Genomic DNA, 18,324 nt, shown 5'->3' with positions numbered 1-18,324 from the left:
GGGCATGCAGGGACATGTCTGCTGTCAGGGACAGCAGACATCGTCCCTCTGTCACTGCGTCTCTAGACGCAGTGACAGTTTTAAGCCATGACGTATATATACGTCAACGGTCGGGAAGTACTTCCCGGCCATGACGTATATATACGTCAATTGTCGTGAAGGGGTTAAAGGATTTTGCTTTTGCAAACCCACCAGAATCTCCCACAAAGTCTTAGACCTCCTTTACAATGCATAACGTCAAAGTCTAAAGATAACGTCTACAGCTGAAATGTCCTGCATTAGCAGAGATACCTTTTTATGTTTGAAACATACAGTTTTGTGCTGTCCCCAGTGCTTGATTGTCCTCAGATAAACTGCGTTGGGGTGTATTCCCATGCCTGTAATATGGAGAGCCTCCTCACATCAGTGCCACATACGGCTGCTCATTTGACACGCCTAGCGCTTAGGACTGACAAGCTTATTCTCAAGATGAACATAAAAAAATAAATAAAGGGCTTTTGCATTCTGGCTTCTAAATTAACAGCTGGATAATCTCTGGGTGGAGAGGTGTTTGGATCACAAAGTAAAATAATGCACAAGCTTATATATTCAAATCTAATTATTCATTCTATTCAAATTGTTCTGCCATTAATAAAAAGACTTGTACTGCATGTACTAGGACTACACAAAAGGCAAAAAAATACCATTTACTTCTCATTATAAGGTTATGAAAACAACTCAAAAGTCAAATGATCACATTTCTCCCTAAAAGGGCATTCATCACTCACTTTATTCAGGTCGTATTTACCATACCGATCTTTGAAGTGGTCTAATCAGTAGCATCACGTAGCATAAAATATATGATGTTGTTGTCATATAAAATAACTATTAATCATATAATTAGTTATATGAATGTGGATGTAAAAGTTTCCATGCCTTGAACTTTTGACATCGTGCTGTACTTACATTTGCTGTGTATCTGTGTACGGGTCTGTGTCCTCTGTTATCAGTTATTTGTCATCAGTCTGCATCATTGAGACTTCAGACAGGAAGTCTACAGTGCAAACAAATATAGAACCCCACCATATTACTTGCTCTGAAGTTGGTGGAATTTAGTAAAAATGGGACATACTACACATGCAAGTTTTCACTGCATATGAAGATTTACTGGCTGAATGGCGGAGGCATAGGCATAAGCTGGGCACACGCTGAAAAGATCTATCGACCGATACAGAGCGGCCAATTACATAAGCTATACACACTTACCAATCAGCCTCTTGATATATCAGACAAGACAACTGGAAGCGCATTAAAATGTTCCTGCCCAGCTGTGATGTCAGTGTCGGCGTTCCCTTCAGCCAGTGAACAGACGTTAGGCTGGTCGCCCGAACAAACATGCAGATTTTTCAGCTATTTTGGCATCAGCTGTGCTGCAGGGCCAACCTGATATGTCTGTGAACGATGTTGTTCACAGACATATTGGGTGTACACACCTGCCGATCCAAATACGGAAAAGGGTCTGAGTCAGCTTTGGAGCTTGTGACTATACAGTATTAACTGGACTTTTGCCTATATTTGCTGGACATGGCAATGCATTACCTATCAATGCCATGTCCAGTAAATATACAGGTCACTGTAGTGCTCTAAGCATTGTTACTCATATATTTTTCATTGCACTGTAATAGTTATTGGACATAGTACTGCACTAATAGTCAATGGGTAAATGACTTAAGTTACACAGCGTGGTGCTATATTATACATGTACTGGACAGGACACTGTTCTAAGATATTAAAGATATTAATCAGTTATACCTGCAATTATGTAATTATTATTGTCTTTCTGACTGTCTGCACAATGTAATTAACATTATTCATAATTCACTTAGTTGTTACTATACAAATAATAAAGAATCATCAAGGCTTTTACAGGGGCGAGTTACAAGTGTAACAAATTAGGGGCTTACAAATACCCCAACGTATCTGATTTAAATTGAAATGATCATTTATTTTAAAATGCTACTGAAATCCAGTGTAGACGGCACCTATGGAGTTAAAGGTCCACAAGAGGACCATTTGTCTATAATTTTTTTAATGGACTCAGTTGTGCCTGGGAAGAGTCCAAATCATTAAGTTATAACTGGGTGAGAGCATCCTGGACTCATTAAAATACTGCTGAGAGGAACAGAATTTGGGCCATGTTGACCGTTAATACCTCATCAGGGTTTTTACTTCCTAAGCTCTGAGGCACAGCGTCCTGTCTTCTTGTCTTTCACCAACCAAATAATGTGCCAGTTACATGAGTATTAGAAAACTGATACTTTTTACTTCAGCTACCTGATTTGTTTTCCTGCACAAGTAATGATACTAGACTGAAAATAAATCTGATTAAAAGGATAAACATCTGTTTATATGTTTGACACTTCAGTGCAATTTAAACAGATTGATCTAATATGCTGCTTTCTTTTTTCAAGGCCCAATGTTTGCGGATCTCGTTACAATGCCTACTGTTGTCCTGGGTGGAAGACTTTACCTGGAGGGAATCAGTGTATTGTCCGTAAGTTCATCTTTTGCTGTTACTCAAAAGTAATTTAAATAACAGAGATTCAAAAGAAATGTAATAAATATCTAGAATATGACATTATTTGATAAGTTATATGAACAATTAGACGGGTTAAGAGCAGTGCTCTAACTTGACATTTTGGTGCCCTGTGCCAGAAAGGGAACTGGTGCCCCCCCATACCGAAAATGGGTACAGTGCGTGTCAAGGCACGTGTCAAAATTTAAGGGGCGTTGCTACTCGGGGAAGGGGCCTAGCCACATAATGTTACCAATTCACATTATACCATACAATAGTGTCCGTTATATACATTACACCGCACAGTGGTTCCACTTGTACACATTGCGCCAGGTAGAGCCGCTTATTCAATTTGTGCCAAGTAGAGCCTATTAGACGCACTGTGTAAACATACTGGGGGAAATTTACTAAGAATACGAATACAAAATTTCGTATTCTTAATGCGAATGACTACGACTGCATACGGCTGTTCCAGCCGTATGCAAAGTCATGTTCCGGAGGGGAATTTACAAAGCAGTCAAATACGACTGCTTTGTAACCCTCCGATGGCGTAATGATTCGTATTAGCGGCCATATATTTGGCTGCTAATACGAATTCGTATAGCCAGTCTGCACGGATCAGTCAGATCCGTGCAGGCTGCAATGTGTAAAAAAGAAAAATAAACAAATAAATTAAAAAAAACGGCGTGGGGTCCCCCCCCACAGCCGTAACCAGCACCAGGCTGAAAGAGCCGGAGCTGGTAATAAAAAAATCAGGAAACCCAGCAAATAGGGGTTCCCTGATTTTTTTAAAACCAGCCCCAGGCTCCAGGTCCAGGGCTGGTTCCCAAAATACGGGGGACAAAATTAATAGGGGTCTCCCGTATTTTAAGAACCAGCCCCAGGCCAAATCAGCCAGCAGGGTAATGTCAAAGCCGGGGAACACTTATTATATAAAGTCCCGCGGCCAAAACATCACCCTACTGACCAGTCCGCCTGGCCAGGGGCCCTGCGGGAGTGGGGACCCCCCCCAATAAAGGGGTCCCCACCCTCCAGGACATACCTGACCAGCCTGAAGCCTGGTGCTGTCCCCGGTGACCCTGTGCGGTGGTCACCCGGCTGATTTTTGTGTAAAAGAAAGAATAAACTATTGTTTAATACTGTGGAACTATGAGTCCCAGCTAGCCTCCCCCGCAAGCTGGGACTTGGAGAACCACAAGTCCCAGCATGCGAGGCATTAAAGGGCCCGCTGGCACTTGTAGTTCCACAGTATGAAAAATAGTAAAATAAACACACACACAGACACATGAAAAATAAAACTTTAATACATCCAAAGCCCACACATACTGATACTTACCTATCTTGAGCCCGTCGGTAGGTCCCTGGGTCCGGGGCTCCATGGTCCAGGGTCCGGTGCCTTGGTTCCTGGGTCCGGGGCTGCAGAGTCTGGGGTCCAGGGCCTTGGTTCTGAGGCTGGTCCAGGGCTCCAGGGCTGAAGAGTCCAGGGTCCAGGATCCGAAGAAATCCATATGGGGACCTGTGGAAGGAAATCCTACTCACCAGGTCCTCTGGCGAAGATCCCGTCTTCTTCTCTCCGCTGTAGTCCAAGTCGCGCATCACCCGGCCGGCACCCGCTCGGACTGAGGAGAGACACAGAGATGTTTCATCTTCCGTGCCTCTCCTCCAAATGATTCTATTGGCCGCATAGCTACATCCAATCAGGCCTGAGCTCAGCCCTGATTGGTTTTAGGGAGTCCCAGTCAGGGCCGGCGACAGGGGGGATCAAGGGGGACATGTGTGACAGGCCCCGGCGGTCTGAAGAGCCCCAGAATCCAGCCACGGCCGGGGCCCATCTGTAAGCTGCGTGACCCGTCTAGTGTGCAGTCTGAGCGTGGCGTGCTGCCCCGCCCCCGCCAGTGTCTATGAAATATGTGCTGCCTTGATCGCTCTGAAGCTGTGTGCACTGTGCAGCCGCCGGGGCCCATCTGTAAGCTGCGTGACCCCGTCTAGTGTGCAGTCTAAACGTGGCGTGCTGCCCCGCCCCCACCAGTGTCTATGGACTGTGTGAGTGTGTGCTGCCTTGATCACTCCGACGCTGAGTGCACAGTGCAGCCGCCGGGTCTCTCCGGCGGCTGTGTCAGTGTGTGTGGTCTGAACTTGGACCGACTGGAGGGGAGACTAGTGAGTCTCTGTGAACGTCCGCACTTACAGTGCAGCAGGCAGCAGCAGCCGCTCAGCATTTGGAGGCTGAGTCGGTTGTCTCCTGGCTGCACTGCGCACGGACCATACTGTGCATGCGCGGTCCCATTATGAAACCTGCTCCGCACTGTGCTGTGGCTGCCTCCTGCCCTGGCCCTGCCTAGTGCCCTCTTGTCAGGAGATGGACGCAGAGCAGGACGGGACAGTTGGAGAAGCCAAGTCCCCACTTGAAGTCAGAAAGGCCCCCCCTGGATCTGGACCTCAAAAGTACAGGTGACTAAGGTGAGGAGGTCAAGGAGGGAAGGAGGCAATTAGCTGCCTGGAGCTCATCTCTGCAGAGAGAGCCAGGCAGGGCCATCTTTACACATGGGCTTGATGGGCAGTTGCCCGAGGGCCCTACAATCCTAGGGGCCCACTGCCCAATCCAGGTCATAGGTTACACACCTGCGTCACCGATATCACTATATACCTGCGTCACCCATATCACTATATACCTGCGTCACCCATATCACTACATACCTGCGTCACCTATATCACTACACACCTGCGTCATCCATATCACTACACACCTGCGTCACCCATATCACTACACACCTGCGTCATCCATATCACTACACACCTGCGTCATCCATATCACTACACACCTGCGGCATCCATATATGGTTGTGACTTTATTTGCATGTACTGTTACACAGAGTAATTAGAATATTTAAATTGAATTAGGCTGGAGATTATAGTGTGGCTGAGAGACGTTTTATATTGTAGCGAGTGCCAATAGATGATGGTAGACACACCCATTGGACGATGTTAGACATGCCCAATAGGTGGTGCTGGACACAACCCTTTTGTTTGACAGTGCACCCTCTAATAAAATGTGCTGTGCAGGCCTATGGCCGCAAGCTTAGTGCGCTGACTACTAGTGAGCCCAGTCGCCACAGACAAACAGATGACGGGAATCCCTGACATCCCCGGCTCTTTTCTAGTATTCCAGTGTCTTATATTTGGAAATACATTTACTGGTACATGCAGAAGAGGGTTGTGTGGGTTTAGGATTATGTGGGGGGGCCCCAGAAATATCAGTGTACAGGGCCCCAAAATTTCTGTTGCCGGCCCTGGTCCCAGTGACTGACCATAGCAGAGGAAGCCGAATTCTGAAGCTGGTGGTCCTGCGGTGGAGGAGAGGGAGATGAGTATATGTGTGTGAATGTGTGTATGTATGTATGACAATAAAGTTATACTGAACTTGGTGTGTGTATTTGTTTCCTGATTTTTTTAATTTATTTTTTACTTTAACACTTTTTACACACTGATCTGTGCATGGTTCTATCATGTACCATTTTTAGGATGGAAAAATGCATCCTATTACATTTGCGATTTTGATGTTTTCAATGAGAAAACATCTTGATGCGATTTTTTAAGTCCATTTTTGTTGGTCACAGCAAAATGTGCGATTTTTATGGGAAACGGTCCTTGGGTCGACCTATATTCGGCCGACACTGATTGGTCAACAGGCCATAGGTCGACAGCTATAAAAGGTCGACATGACTTACATTTGCCCCAGTGTTTCAAAAATGGCAAAAAAAAATCTTGAAGACGTGGCAGGTCCAGGGTTGGTGTTGTTAAATGCAGGCCCTGGACCGGCATTTAGGCATACTAGCTGATACCTGTTTCCATCCGATGGTCGCTATGGTGATCCGATGCTGTTTCCTCATGTGCAGCACTCGGATGTGGCAAATGCTTACAGGAGGCTTCTATCTCCCACAGAAACCTTCTGCTGCATTTGATTTTTAACGCCATGGAATTGCACAGCCACTTCCTTATGTCTGCCCAAATCCTTCCAAACATGAATAAGGCCCCTAGTAGTGTCTTCCTAATAGTATTCCTGTGTAGTGCCAATAGACACAGCAGTGATATAACATGAGGTAAGGCAGTAACCAGCACCAGTTACATGTACAATGTCAGACATACCTGCGACCATAAAGTTTCCTATAATATTCCATATAATTACTGCCAACTGTGCACATGTGGGGCATACGTCATGTTTATAACATTGCAGTGTAAGAACACTCCCATAGCAGCAGAACACTACTAATGACAATACATCATTGCTCATCTTATTCAGCATTCCACATCCAGCGTCATCAATTTCTCACAAGATACTGTATCCTGCCCAGATGTTATATCGCTCTATAGATGATGTAGCTGTAAGCGGGAAGGGTCATACTACCGCACCTCTGCATATTTATGTAACAGGCAGGTTACACCCTGCAACGCCATGCAAGCCAATCTGTATTGTGTCATTGTCAAAGTAATGTACAGTCTGTGTTACAGTTTTCTTTTCCTGTATTATCTTTTCCCATATTATTTGGTACTTGTATAGCCTGCCATGCTTACGTTTAATTTTTACAGCTTTATTTAATGAAACATTGATGAAACGGTTGAAATGTAAAACCCTAGAAATGTGGGTGTTTTTTTTTTAAATTGACCTATTAAATGGCAACACATGTATATGATTATTGTTATGTCCACATCAGCAGCTTTTGATTACCGATAGCAAATAACAGGTTTGAGTAGAAATGATAGATTATAATGACTGGGTACATAGATTATGCAGTGCACCTGGATGCAAAGGTGGCAGCTTTTTTTTGTTTTATATTTTGGTTTCTTGCATGAAGAGTGTCCTGCTCTCTCTCAGCGTCAGCTCAGTGACACCATATTGTCATCATCTCTTTAACTGGCATTATTATATATTAAATAGAATGTAGAAGTGCTCAATGTGTAGGACTGAGATAGATGAAGACTTATTTATCTTTGTATTCTTACAGCCATTTGTCGTAACTCCTGTGGTGATGGATTCTGCTCTCGGCCGAATATGTGCACATGTCCAACTGGTCAGGCCGCCCCATCATGTGGATCTAAATCAGGTGAGTTTTATTAAGAGCCAAATTGATGTTCCTGCCACAACCAGTAACTTCAACTATAAATTGATTCTGTTTATACAAATGAGGGGGGGGGGGCATTATTTTGACAATTATCATTCTCCTCCTAAGCATGTAACATGCATTTTCCGTCTGTTTCTTGGGAATTTTTACCATTACAATCTTTCCAGTTCCTTGCATTGTCTGCCCAGGCTCTCGTAGCATCTGTTTGTCTAGATTGTAGCCATTGCATCATCGGTGCATGTGGCACCACGGAGGGATGGAGATCTAACATATGCTTCCCCAAACATACGTAGTTAGGGTTCACGTTGGCACGGTACCCTCTACTCATTTTTGGCAGCAGCTCTTGATGCTTGCTTCCCGTTTGAAGACCAAGCAAGCATGCATTTGAAGTTTTAGATAGCAGGATCTGTACATAGTTTGTTATATTTATAATGATTTGTTTGCATGGATCTCCCTTAAGCATGAGAAACAGCTTGTACATAATTCAATGCAAAATATTTATATATTCTCTGGACAACCATGATAAATGCCTGTATCTGGTATGGAGAGGGCTATGACCATGCCATACTGTGACGTTCAGCTACCATCAGTAGGTACTTTGTCAGCCTGCAGCTGAAGGCAGCCATGGCCACACCATGTTGGGCTAGTATCTGTATCTGTTTGTAGTTGCCCCATACATTACTTCTTATTTAAAATCCATAAAGGATAATAACTGTATTAGGGAACTGGGCCTCTTCTCCTCAGCCCCTATATATTAAACTAAAAAGTGCTGTCGTCTTGATGACGTCTTGTGACATCAGCCACCCACCCCCGGCAGGCATCAGGCCGCCTGCATTCCCCTGGACTAGCCCTGTTCTCGCTGCTGTCTGCCCCATCCCTCATTCCCTGCAACGAACGACCCGGCGAGTGTGTAACTCACCAAAGCTGTTCATTGCCGGGTTCCGCACATGCGCAAATACAGGCTTGCGCATTCACAGACCCCCCCCCCCCAAACATCGGAACTGATTCACCCCGTTCCCAATGGTGTTGAATTACGCCCTAAGTTAGGTACTGATCTCACACAGGACCTGACCTCACTTCTATACAAGACAATCCTTGTGAGCACACATATCATTCATTAAACAGAATTCTCATTGCGTGGTAATGGCAGCACTATGCTGTATGCTACAGCTGTCAGTTGTATCTGTCATTCCTGTCGTACTGCACGTTACTCCACAAAGGGGAACCTTGTGTATCATTTAAATATCTAATATCACCTTTATATTCTAAAGAAACAGTGGCCCTTATGGCCCAATTACCATCAAATATTAGTATGCTATAGCTAGGCTTTTCCAAATGATAAACTCTGTAGATCACTTATTTTAAGCTAAGGTTTTAAAAAATATATATTATTTAGAATATCGTATCTAAGTATAATATTTCTTTAAAGTCTTAGCAAGTAATTTACCCCCCTCCCCCCATTCCCTCCCCATATAACAAATACCCATGGAAACATTGTAGCCAACGCCAGTACAAATGTAGGAAATGTCACATTATGGCTTCACGTCAGCTTGGTTTCCGTTACAGAAGCCGGTCTTGATTCCAGCTTGGAACAAGTATTCTCCAATCATTTCATAAGCGTCTGCACTCTCCTAATCTAAACTGAAAGTTCAAAGCGTTTCGCTGCGTTTGGTGCTCACGTGGGAAGGGAATTCAAATTTGGCAAGAACTTCATTCATTGAAATCTGTTCCTTGAGTTGATTTCCTATCCTACGTGTTGATGATATAATTTCCTATACAGCTTGTAATCCTAAACAGTTTTCTTAAATTGTATAAAACTTATCTCAAACAGCACATTTTGACATTAAATACAATTTTTTTCCAAGTTTCCGTGAGTGTAAACTTAGAGGTATATTTACTAACAAGTAGCGAGAACCATGACTTTTTATTATAGCATAAATCTCTCTTGGAGCAGTAAAGTTTACATTCAAAATGTAATCTGTGCATACATGACTCAATTGGTACGAACTCACTATCTTTCCTCCATTCACAGTCCCCCCCCCCCCTCCCAATATCCAGCATCTCCACATTGTTGACAACACAATAATCTCCCCTCGAATCCTCCCTCTCCTTTGCCCTCCACGTCCAATCTCTGGCTCAATCGGAAACCACAGTCAGCACCCGGCCATTGAGAGGGAGGGCCACTGATGTCAGCAGCGGCCCTCATCTCCCCACTGCTTGGCAGATGTGAACAGGGGGAAATCCATTGCTGTAAACGTATTCACGCGGGGTGGTGTTAACCTGATCTACGAAGATTCACAGCCCAGTGATCAGGTCTGAATCAGGCCCATTAACTCTTTAGTACTGGGAATATATCATTCTTGCTAAGCTTGTGGACATATGTGCATCTATGAATTATACAGTATGTGTTTTATGGCAATATCATTGTGATACTACTTCTCTAAAGGGCTGGGCAACACCGGCCCTCCAGATGTTAGTGAACTACACATCCCAGGATGCTTTGCATTCGTTTTGCTATGTGGCCATGCTGAAACTGATGCAATGCATGCTGGGATGTGTAGTTCATCAACATCTGGAGGGCCGGTGTTGCCCAGCCCTGCCAAACACTAATCCCAGGTATAACACGCAGCCTTGCATACGATACCTCGGCAACTGCCAGCTGGGAAGGCGCCGGGCCCTCCGTGGGCTGGACCTCATAGAAACATCGGACAAATCGTTTGCACAGCACTTGTGATCTCCGGATCCAATCTGATGCACATGGGACACACATTGGATCGGAATCAGAGGTTAGGCACATACGATTTGGGCACTTTTCACCTGATTTCTTGTCCCGATCCAATAGAATCGGGTGAAAAGTGTATGGCCAACTAGTGATATTTGGATGGTAAGAGAGAATGATGAATTTAATGTAGCTAGAAGCAAGTATTCCAGTTCCAAGATATATAGACATAGGGGGTTATTCTGGTTCTCTCGCAAAGGCACAATCACTCTAATGGACAAAACCATGTGCATTTCAGGTGGGGCAGATGTAATTAGAATTAGATTTGGGTGAGTTATTTTGTTTCTGTGCAGGTGAAATATTGGCTGCTTTATTTTACACTCCAATATAGATCTCACTTTGAAGTAACCCCCCCCCCCCCCCAAATCTAACTCTTTCTGCACAAGTTACATCTGTCCCACCTGCAGTGCACATGGTCTTGTCCATTACAGAGTGATTGTGCTTTTGCGAGTGAACCAAAATAACCCTCTTATTTACCATGAACATGTAACATTTTTAATTGCTGCTAATTACCATTATAAAAAAAAACCTAATCGCCATAATTTATTTGAAAGAAAAAACTATTGCTGAAGTAATATTGCTGAAATGGTAAGTATTTGCTTACCACTATGCCAGACCGGTTGTTCTATATTTGGCCTTTATTTTCATTAAATTTATTATTATTATTATTATTATTATTATTATTATTATTATTATTATTTTACAAGGATTCAAAATAGATAAATGTTTAAATAGCATGCGATGCGATTTTTTTATCGCACACCATCGCATCGCCTGCCATACAATAATGGCATGCGATGCGATTTTTTATCGCATCCTATCTTTTTAATTTAAGTAAAATTAAGTAAATAAAAATAATACAAAAATCCTATGTGTCCAACCACGTGGTTGGAATACAGTACTTATTGTATTTTTTATATGGAACATGACAATATATGGTACATTAAGGTATAGACATCAGATTACAGTATATACTGTGCCGTGTACCAAGTTTCCTGCACACAAACTGTGATGGGTTTGAAGCTCTCTTGTATCACAGATAATGTGCTACATATGACTCCATCGGCTCACTGGAACCCCATGCATTTATATGTACCTTGTCATTTACTGAGTGTTGAATATCTTGTATATCTCTAGTACTGTAAGAAGCCAGCTGTGACTGTCCCCTTGTATAATTACAGTACGATACACAGTTATTAATATTTATACTGTTTTTTTATGTAACGTTTCTGGCATTGTAAAGGTCTGGAGTTGCTACAGCCAAAAAGACTAACCAAAAATGTTTTGCCATTAAATTTCAGTAGTTAATTCCCTGACAAACCATAGGAATGTGCACTATGTCTGGTCCTCTTGTTCTAGACATGTTTAGCAAGTGTGGCTGATAATATTTTATGGATCAATGTCTTGCTTAGTATAATCTGTGCCATATTTAGTGGGCAACATATGAAATACCTTCAGGGTCATGTAGGAAGCATAGAGAAATGTAACTGTGTTAATGTGCTGTGCATGGGTACCAGTAATATGTTACTGCATTTGCATAGTGCTCTGTATTCTGAAGATGACCTCAATGTCCAATGAACAAGCAGTGTTTCACAGTGGTCACCAGAGCAGCTGATAAGACTCAGCCAAACCAGAAAACTGTAAGGGCGGGATGTATCAATACTCACATTTCTGTAGTGAAGTGGAGTCCTTTTTTTGGTGGTGTTTTCGCTGGCTTTTTGCGGAGTTTTCCGCGTTATGTATGATTTTTTCCCTCTCTTCTTAGGTCTGCGGTAATGCAGACCTCCGTCGGAATCTTTTCGGGGTTTTTTTTTTTTGTGCGCATGCGCAGATGCGTCCTGCTGCTGGCTGGGTTTCCCCGGCTTGCAACGCTCAGCTTTTTTTGACTTATCCCTTGTATTGCTGGCGAACTGCAGTTGTGACAGTTCAGTTATTAAAGTATAATGTATTTCCAGTGTTGTATTTACCTTATTGGGTTGTGCTGTGGGATGTATTTTACTTGTTGTATGGGAGGCAAGATTGGTTCTTTTTTGGAAGGTGTGAGGCACAGATCATCAGGGCTAGGCAAGAGGCAGTGTGCCTCACACCTCACTGCCTCTTGCCTAGCCCTGATGATCTGTGCCTCACACCTTCCAAAAAAGAACCAATCTTGCCTCCCATACAACAAGTAAAATACATCCCACAGCACAACCTGTTTAAATAAGGTAAATACAACACTGGAAATACATTATACTTTAATAATTGAACTGTCACAACTGCAGTTCGCCAGCAATACAAGGCGAATTATATGTAAGAGAAGCTGAGCGCTGCGAGTGTTAATACATCACACAGCGCTTCAGCTACAATACTCTGCAATGGGAGGATCTTTCACGCCGGAAACTCCGTGATACTTCAACCCAGCGGAGTTTTTTCAACAACAGGAAACGAAAACTTTAATCATACATCACGCGAACAAGTGGCGAAAGCGAAAACGGGATGTCAACGCCACGGTAAGCGTTGATACATCCCACCCTAAATCTGATTTGGAAAGAAGAATGTTCTTAGAGATGTGGATTATACATTCTCTGGTCCTCTTGCCATCACATTACTCCCCCATCCTGTAGATGACTTGGGGTCACTTAGACAAATCCATGCAAATGATCATTACACTTAGACCCTCATTCTAGTTACCGTGCGGGGGACCGATGGTGAAGTTGTGGACGCTCTCACATGGGAACGTCCAGCGTTTCATGGGCGTTCCCATGCAAACGCTGGGTGTTCCCATGTATATGGCAGCGTGACGCGGTGTGCCGGGGCATGATGTCAGCCACCGCCCTGTCTTCAATGGGAAGCCCACAATATAAGTCAGTAGTATTTGCGAACTCTGGAGAAATGATTCAATGGTCGGCGACCATCGGCTCTGATTCTAATTGACTCGGTAAGCTGAGAATCTTGCAGCTCACCGAGTACTTGCAACGCGACCCTGGCAATTACACGCCCCCACCACCACTGTTTCCCCTCGCAACCAAGCATGGGGATGTGTCACGAAGACTCATCCCCTTTCATGTGCCCGCAGCCGGAAAAATCATTCGATGGTCGCCGATTTCTTTAGGGATCGCAAACATGTCAGTTGGCGAACGAGGGCCTTAATATCCATAACTCAACTTATATGGCTCAGATTTCAAATATGATAAACATGCCTGACATGCAAATGAGAATGACTCTATTAGCTAATTATATGCAGAAATCCAGCTGTACGTTATTTATTTATTATTTATTAACAGTTTCTTATATAGCGCACACATATTCCGCAGCGCTTTACAGAGTATAGTTGAACATTCACATCAGTCCCTGCCCCAGTGGAGCTTACAATCTATATTCCCTACCACATGTACACGCACACACAGACATTCTAGGGTTAATTTTGTTTGGAAGCCCATTAGCCTACCAGTATATTTTTGGATTGTGGGAGGAAACCGGAGTACCCGGAGGAAACCCACGCAGGTGCGGGGAGAATATACAAACTCCACACAGTTTGGGCCATGGTGGGAATTGAACCCATGACCTCAGCGCTGTGAGGCAGTAATGCTAACCATTACATCATCCGTACTGCCAAACGTTATGTATGGTATGTTGTGTATAAATATATTTATCTGATGCAACCCGATGGTAGCTAAGGAAAAGCTATTACATGCACTAGTTTGTTGTACTTAATATTTGCTTCCCTGATTACCACACAAGTTGAGACGGTACATTCTTCCTTTCTTGTATGTTTCCGTTGTAGGAAAGAGTTTACAACATTGTGCCATATTTATTTTATTGTCTGAGTCTCATGTCTGTATGAAATAGGACATCTGTTATGAAATAATGTGTTCAGTACCTTATTCCTTATATTGCACCAGTGTAAACCTTCCCAGTCTTGTTTTCCCTGTGTTTATTAACCCAGGAAATTGGGCCTATTTCAGCATGCATGTGGCCACCCAGCACAGGTCAAGTCCTTCTCGCAATCCAGGTTCCCTCCTCGTGCAATCGCATCTCAGAAATGTGAATGCATTTTTGAAATAGAAGTGCTTGTGTGCTTACTCTTAGGGTAGCTAGCTACGTAGGCGGTTGCCGGGCCACCATTTGTCCCGTCGCAGCAGCTGCATGTGAAATCATACTGCCACCACGCCCCGCCTCGCAAACACTCCAGTTCTAGTTCAATTGTCCAAACCTCCCCCCAAGCTATTTCGGCACCCATCTAACATTGGGTACGCACAAGCACATCCCATTTGCTGGAACACAAATCATGCCGTACACATCACAGGATGGCTAAGTGTATCCTCCATTATTTGTATCCTCCATTATTTGAATCCTTTTAATTGTGTTGCTCAGGTGAAAATTATCCCGGGGTCGAAATAGAAAATGGTGCCCCCCTCCCCAGTGGCTTCACTTATAATAAAGCTTTTAGGGCAGGCATGATGGGACTTGTAGTTTCACAACTGCTGGAGGGCCACAGTTTGTACTAAAAGTTGTATTATAATAATTAGTACATTTCCTTCCAACGTCTTCTCTCTATTTTTAAGATACAACAACAGAGCTGTAGTGCATTATAGACACACTTTGATCTGTTATCACATATCCCAAGACTCTACAGCACAAGAGGAGTGCAAAGTCCCATTTGAGTCAGCAGTGACTGTAGCAAATTACTATGAAATGAGTGGAGAGAGATCTGTCCTAAGGCCCTCATTCACTATGCAATACACCTCTTTTTCTGTGATTGCAGGGATCAATTGCAGGTGAATGACAACAGGTTTGATTTCCGGTCCAGTGGGAATCCCACCGGAGCCTGCGAGTCACACTGGGGCAGATGTATTAAGCCTTAACAATAGATACATTTAAGTTTGATAAGGAGAGATAAACGTCCAGCCAATCAGCTCCTTACTGACTTTTTTCAAACAAAGCCTGTAACATGGCAGTTGGCAGGTGATTGGCTGGATGTTTATCTCTCCTTATCACCCTTGTATTTATCTCTTTTTAAGGCTTAATACATCTGCCCCACTGGCTGCACAAGCAATCTCTTGGATTGCTTGTGCAGCCGTAATGGCTTGGCTTGCATACATTTTATCACATGCAAAAGGACTGCATGCATAATATCGCATGCAATCCTGCTGCCCGGGAAGCGACTTCTTCGAGGGGAGAAGTCACTGCATTGTACGGTGGCCTTTAGTTTAGCACCACCCATTCTTGGGGTCCCTTTGACATCTAGAGCCAGGCAGCCAGTGCCTCCAATGTCTCTTGGAGTTATGCCACTGCTGTAATGACAAAAGTACTGTGTGTAATGTGTGTATAATATGGGAAAGTTTCCAAATTACTTTCAGGTTTTTTCACATTGAGTAGCCATGTGGCCGTGATTCATATCGTCTACTGGACAGTTCTCTTACATTTTAACTGAATAAAAGAATAGTGAGACTAGGATGCTTTGCATATGTTACTTCTCGTCTACCTCCAAGGTTTTACTCATAACTACCGGGCCCTATACGGTTGCCAGGTTGAATGCATCAAATCAAGCAGGGAATGCTTACAACTCTCTCCAGAGCAAGGCTCTGCACACAACTTTATTATGTAATCTATGCCAGTGCTTCTTCTCATACAGCAATGGAACCCAGTTAATAACTCAGGGGTCTTACTCAGCTCAAATGTTACTCATATAATACAAGAAATCAGTAATATGTTATATATATATATATATATATATATGCGTCATTCTGGTACGCATATCACTTCACTGTTTAAGGATATTCACTATTGATGTTTTACACTGAAGGCGCAGCTGTCTACCATTGACTTTATTTTCAAAACGGCCACGTCGGAAAAACGTGACCACTTGAGACATTTTGCAGCCTCTTGAGATATATACACACACACATATATATATGCATATATGTGTGTGTATATATATATATATATATATATATATATATATATATATATATAGTTCCTTATTCTATGTCGATCACGCCTAAACCGAAAAATTGGGTTGTTTGAAGTTAAGAATTTAGGGTGCATCACAGGGACAGTTTTCTCTCTGTAACATGTGTCATACGTGTCCTCCCCACTGTATAGTGAATAGAACAAAAACAGGGAATGTAACTGTCAGCAACTTGCTATGTATGGTCATGTGTTCAAGCAATATTCGCCATATAGCAAAAATCCTACAGAGCATCAAACACTGACTTTTATGTGAGTAAGCTAGAATTGTTATATAATATTACATAGAATTTAGAAACATAGAATTTGACAGCAGATAAGAACCACTTGGCCCATCTAGTCTGCCCCTATCTAAAATACATAGTGGGTTAAAGGGTGTCCATTGAAAGCCAACACAGGCAGCTGTTCCATTCTTCTGGTTCTCATCAATGGTACTCTGGATTCAAGTTCTGTTCTATATAGCTTAAAAGGGCCAAGATATCATGATCCAATCACATAGAGAGTGGGAGAGGCCCAAAAGGTCAAATCAGCTGTTTGTGAGATAGTTTGGCAACTAACTCCTGACTAATGTTGTCCAACATTATTCAGCAGACAGAAAACAGAAAATGTGAGTGTTTATTGTGTATAGATTTGTAATGAATATGAGTGATCATTAAAATGTAACCGCTGATTTGAAATACTGAAAATGTAAATCAAAGTTGTTGGTAAAAATACTCCCAGCTTCTAAAAACTGAAGTATTAATCCAGGGGTGCAAGTATGTCGGTACGGGGTGGTACGGCGTACCGGTAAAAGATATATTGCCGGTACCCCTTTCCACCATAACAAATGCCCCCATAAGAGTTCAATACGCATGCGCGTATATGTAAGTGGCAGGGGGCGTGGCCTCCACCGCCCCACCACAGCTGATAGCCTTCGGAGGGGAGGGGAGCACATCGCTTGTCTCTTCTTCCCCTCCCTGTGTCACTGTGACACAGACGCCTGTTCACCAATCAGAGCTCGTGTGCTGGCAGCCAGTCAGGAGCCAGCCCGCGAGATAGACATGGGGCAGGAGAGACGGAAGATGCGCTCCCCAGGGAAGAAGCAGAAGCAAGCAGCGGCGGTGGGAGACTAGAGGGGGGGGGGGAGAGAGAGGACCTGACCTGACACAGTGAGTTGCTGCTTACTGTACTTCTAGAACTGTGGGGGCATTTATGTGTGGCACTGTGGAGGCATATCTGGCACTGGGGGAATATGTGTGGCACTGTGGGGGCATATCTGGCACTGGGGGCATATGTGTGGCACTGTGGGAGCATATGATATCTGGCACTGTGGGCATATGTGTGGCACTGTGGGGGTATATGATATGTGGCACTGGGGGCTTATATGTGGCACTGGGGGCATATGTGTGGCACTGTGGGGGCATATGATATCTGGCACTGGGGGCATATGATATCTGGCACTGTGGGCATATGTGTGGCACTGTGGGGGCATATGATATCTGGCACTGGGGGCAAATATCTGGCACTGGGGGCATATGTGTGGCACTGTGGGGGCATATGATATCTGGCACTGGGGGCATATGTGTTGCACTGTGGGGCATATGATATCTGGCACTGGAGGCATATGTGTGGCACTGTGGGGGCATATGATATCTGGCACTGGGGGCATATGTGTGTCACTGTGGGGGCATATGATATCTGGCACTGGGGGCATATGTGGCTCTGGGGGGGCATATTAGTAATGGGCATCAGTTGTGCGGTGCAATCAGCATTATGGTGTGGGGCATAATGTGTAATGGGCATTATGGCATGGGTCATATGTATTGGGCGTGTGACGCGTAACAGGCATTACTGTGTTAATTTTGGCCGTGTGCCTTAGGCGTGCAATATTCCAGCCACTCCCCCCTAGAGTCATGACCACGCCCCTGACCACGCCCATTTAA

The 18,324-nt window shown here is 43.8% G+C and overlaps 1 protein-coding gene across 3 annotated transcripts in view; it reads left to right on the top strand.

Moving 5' to 3' along the window:
* FBN1 (fibrillin 1) overlaps positions 1-18,324 on the top strand; it is a 228,663-nt gene that overhangs the window by 31,698 nt on the left and 178,641 nt on the right. For all 3 annotated transcript variants that reach the window (XM_083183937.1, XM_083183934.1, XM_083183935.1), the window contains exons 3-4: positions 2,451-2,533; positions 7,558-7,656. In XM_083183937.1, coding sequence (XP_083040063.1) covers positions 2,451-2,533; positions 7,558-7,656 — 182 coding nt within the window. The remainder of the gene's footprint in view (positions 1-2,450; positions 2,534-7,557; positions 7,657-18,324) is intronic.

This window comes from Crinia signifera, chromosome 4 (assembly GCF_055691185.1).
Source record: "Crinia signifera chromosome 4, ASM5569118v1, whole genome shotgun sequence".
Lineage (NCBI taxonomy): Eukaryota > Metazoa > Chordata > Amphibia > Anura > Myobatrachidae > Crinia > Crinia signifera.
The sequence above is the reverse complement of the archived record's forward strand: the minus strand, read 5'-3'. Positions and strand labels throughout refer to the sequence as shown.